The sequence below is a fragment of the Muntiacus reevesi genome, chromosome X, assembly GCF_963930625.1.
Source record: "Muntiacus reevesi chromosome X, mMunRee1.1, whole genome shotgun sequence".
Taxonomy (NCBI): Eukaryota; Metazoa; Chordata; class Mammalia; order Artiodactyla; family Cervidae; genus Muntiacus; species Muntiacus reevesi.
The window spans coordinates 94,758,416-94,762,009 of NC_089271.1; the positions used below are offsets into that span (position 1 = coordinate 94,758,416).

The 3,594-nt window shown below is 54.3% G+C and overlaps 1 protein-coding gene across 1 annotated transcript; it reads right to left on the reverse strand.

Moving 5' to 3' along the window:
• Nucleotides 1-1,349: 1,349 nt before the first annotated feature.
• Nucleotides 1,350-2,820, reverse strand: LOC136153569 (heat shock transcription factor, X-linked member 3-like). The gene is made up of 2 exons (XM_065915512.1): nucleotides 2,335-2,820; nucleotides 1,350-1,943 (listed from the first exon to the last, which is right to left on the reverse strand). The coding sequence occupies exons 1-2, from the start codon at nucleotides 2,818-2,820 to the stop codon at nucleotides 1,350-1,352; spliced, it is 1,080 nt and encodes a 359-aa protein (XP_065771584.1).
• Nucleotides 2,821-3,594: the final 774 nt, after the last annotated feature.

Below are 3,594 nucleotides of genomic sequence, written 5' to 3' on the forward strand. Positions count from 1 at the left end.
AAAACCCTAGATCCTGACCAGGTGGAGGAGCTGGAGAATCAAGGCCTGCTACCCGACCTGCAAGAGAAGTAACATGACTGCTCGCCAACCCCCACTGGCTGTTGCAGCCCATCCCAGGGGGCAGGTGGGAGGGGAGACACCTTCCAGGTGGACATCTCTGAGCACATGATCCTCTTTGGGCAGGAGGCCTGTCCAGACTGGACTCTCAAGAAGAAAGTGACCAAGAGACCAGCACATGCTGATACCACGCAGTTACTGCCGCGCTTTGGACTTGCCCATCTGATTCTGTCTGAATTAGCCCCATGCTGTGGTGCCCACTTGGTGCGGGGCCAGGGGCAGGGACTCCCCTCACAGGATGCTGCTCTGGACTCAGCAAAAGACTCTGGGACTTTGACCTTTATGAAATGATGGCGTTGCCACTCGTTTTGGCCCTGCTGGGTCTGTGTGGTTGAGAGAAATGTGTTGTTAGGAAACCGGTTAATGTTTTTCCCTCTCTGTTCTGGTCCAATCTCCCTGATATTGGAACAGTGTCCCAGGGGTGACAGGGTAAGGCTGGGGACAGGGCTGTGCATTGGCAGGCAGAGAGGCCTGCAGGCCCAGAAACAGGCCACGGTTTATCCTTGCACATGACCCTTGTCTATTGTAAAGTGTCCTTTGGCTGTCAAAGTGTGTGTGTTGGACGCAGTGCCTGGCCGCCTCATGTCCAAAGACAGACTCCTATGTATAGCTGTGAGGGCAGAGCGACAACGGCTGGTGTTCACCTTGTCGAAACCTTGTACTTGTCTTTGGGTTTGGGGTAATGTGTTTGCAAAGCCCTTGGCGGGTGGGGTGACCCTGCCTTCCAGTCAGCCTCTGGAGGGGGGGCCTGGATCAGGAGCTGGAATGCTCAGCTGATGATCAGAAACTTGTGGCATCATCGGGATACCCAGGAGGAGCCCCTTCTGCTACAGGGTGCATGACTCATGGAAGGTGACACCCCCAAGGTCAGGAGTCCGGCTGGGCCATCTGCTGAGTGACAGGAAAGGCCCAGGGACCAGTTCACCCTGGGTTCACCTCAGCGCTCACCTCATGGGTCAGACCCTTGGATGAGCCTGTGAAATGCTGCTGTTTCAGATGAAAAGAGACCATGGGGACTGAACTGAAGCCTGTCTGGTGCATGGGCTTCCAGCCTCATCTGGTTCACCCTGTGCCATGTGTGAATACAAAGGGCAGATAGAAAGAACACAGGTTTGCAGTTCTCACTTGATTGTTTATTTACTCCAGTGGAGTTTTGCTTTACATTATTAGAGCCAGAAATCTATTTTTGATTACAAGAGAGTGCTTTTGAGTGTTCCTAGGGATCTGGCAGCTCAGGGATTGGGCTTTTTCTTGGCCTGCTCACAGAGGGTGCACTTATGATCTGAGGAATCTCCCTGCTCCTCCTCTGACTCAGGGGCCTCATCTGGGGCCATGAATAAAAGGCCCGCCATCAGGCTGGAGTAACAAGTGTTGTACAAAGTCATCACCGATTCACTATCTGGGTACACTGGGGGGCTCTCAGGCAGTTCCCCTGGGCTGTCCCTTCCAGCAGTAGCTGGGGACACAGATGTGGCACTGTTGGATGGGCTTTCTCCACTGGGGCCACCCTGCTCACTGGGGAGATGGTTTCCCCCAGCCTGGCTGGCTACACTACCCATAGACCAAAGGTCAGAAAACACAAATGAGCACTGGCTGGGGGTTCTGCAAGCAGTGGGCATTCCCTTCTGGACTTTGTTGCCAACCTCTTGGGTGAACTCGTTGTGGTGGAGTCGGGGAGAGTGTCTGCTCGCCATCACTCGCTTCTTTCTCTTTGGGGTCTCTGTTGTTCCAGTGGCAGGTTGAGAAGTTGTTCTGGGCTTGCTTTTCCTCTGTATGTTCTGCAGGAGTAGAGGCTTGTCTCTCTGAAAATTGGAGTTGCGATAGATCTGAAAGGAAATGAATCACTTTAGCAATGAGAGGGGAGAAGAGCCCTTCCTTGCCGCACTCTCCCCACAACCATCGGGTCGTGCCTGTGTATGGAGACAAGGTCTCTTCATTCCTGGCAGGTTATGAGGTTCTGGAATGTCACTCACTAGAGCTCCCCCGGGGCCATCCTTGCTTGAGGTGTTCCCGACTCTCCCTGACATCAAGTGGCCCCTCAGGATCTGGCGTCACCACCAAAGATCCTAAGGGGGGGTGGTGGCGGGACACGACAGACCCTGCGTTCTCCTCTTTCCTTAACCACTCTCTCATGAGAACAACATTCTCCTGGGAAATGAAACCGATCAGCCCTCAGCTCATCTAGTCTAGTCTCCCCAGAAGGGCATTCTACATTACCATCAACTTCTTTCTTCTTTCAGAGCGACCTGAAGAGCGAATTTTTCTGAACCCGTACAGGTTCAGTTCACGAATGAAGCTCTTAATGCTGTCTGTCTCGCAGATCTGATCGACACCTCGGCGCTGGAGGACCTCCATCTGGAAGAGATCTGCCTCAATGACCACCATGTCTCCCGTATCATTCCAGTGCACAGAGGTGAAGGTCGCATCCTCCATGATCCTCCAGAGCTTCCTGGGAAAGGACAGCCCAAAGCTGGCGTTGATCTCATTCTCGTTGGCCATTTCTGGGTTCAGGCCCTGTGGGGGCAGATTGTCATGGAGGCCTGGATCTGGGCTCTCAGGTTGGTCACCCTGCTTTTCCAAAGCCTCCCCTGAATCCACATTTGGATCTGGGGAGGAATCACGGGGGTCCCCTGCTGAGGGCTCCCCATCAGTAGATGGGGCCAGCAGCGCTGCCTGTGCCTCATGGGAACTCTGACTAGCCATTGAACCAATCGAGCTCAGGAGCATTATCTACCCAAGCAGTGAATGCTCAGGGCAAACAGGCCTCAGACCAGGGTCGGGGTGCTCCATAAATACTGTCTGGAGATTCTAGAATCTGAGTCATGGGACAGGCAGCCAATTAGGGGATCAGCTTCCTTATTGTTTCATGATGTCACAGAGGTGATGTGGAGAGGCAGCCCTGGCCCAGTGTGGGGGAGGAGGCATGGGGATGGAGATGGGATCCCCAGCTTGTCTCTTGTCTGAAAGTACAGAAAAGTTTGTTTCAGTTTGCCTGCAAAGGCTCCCATCTGCTGCCAGGTGCCTTGTTTCAGGGGGCCAGGCCCTGGATGGGTTGACAAATACACCCCTGGCTCCACTGCCCTAACAATGTGCAGACCTGTGGCTGGCTTCTGCTGAAGGGCCAGGCCATGGCAAGTCCTGGGTCTACAAACACCAAGGGAGAACCCAGGGGTCAGATGGGACCTTGGTGACTGTCCCTCCCAGAAGATGGGGTCTGTAGCAGACTGATTGGCCTTGCCTGAGTTGGTGGCCCCTCCATCCTTTCCCCTCTTCTGGCTTTATTGTCTTCCAGCTGACTGCTCCTGGTTGGTCAGTCCCACTCAGTTGGCCCCAAAGTCAGAGTCCTGTTGTCCTGCCCCCACCGACCCCCAGGTCGAGCTCTCCCCAGAGTAGGGCTGTGCTCAAGCACAGTGCGAGCGACCTCATATTCCACTTGACTGTCCCCAAGCACCTGAGACACAGAATCCCCAGGATGCT

Bases quoted from the DNA above. Each gene is read 5' to 3' on its own strand.
- LOC136153569 (XM_065915512.1), bottom strand. From the start codon at position 2,820: ATGGCTAGTCAGAGTTCCCATGAGGCACAGGCAGCGCTGCTGGCCCCA. The intron at 1,944-2,334 runs GTAATGTAGAAT...ATTTCCTTTCAG, and splicing joins AAAGAAGAAAGAAGTTGATG to ATCTATCGCAACTCCAATTT.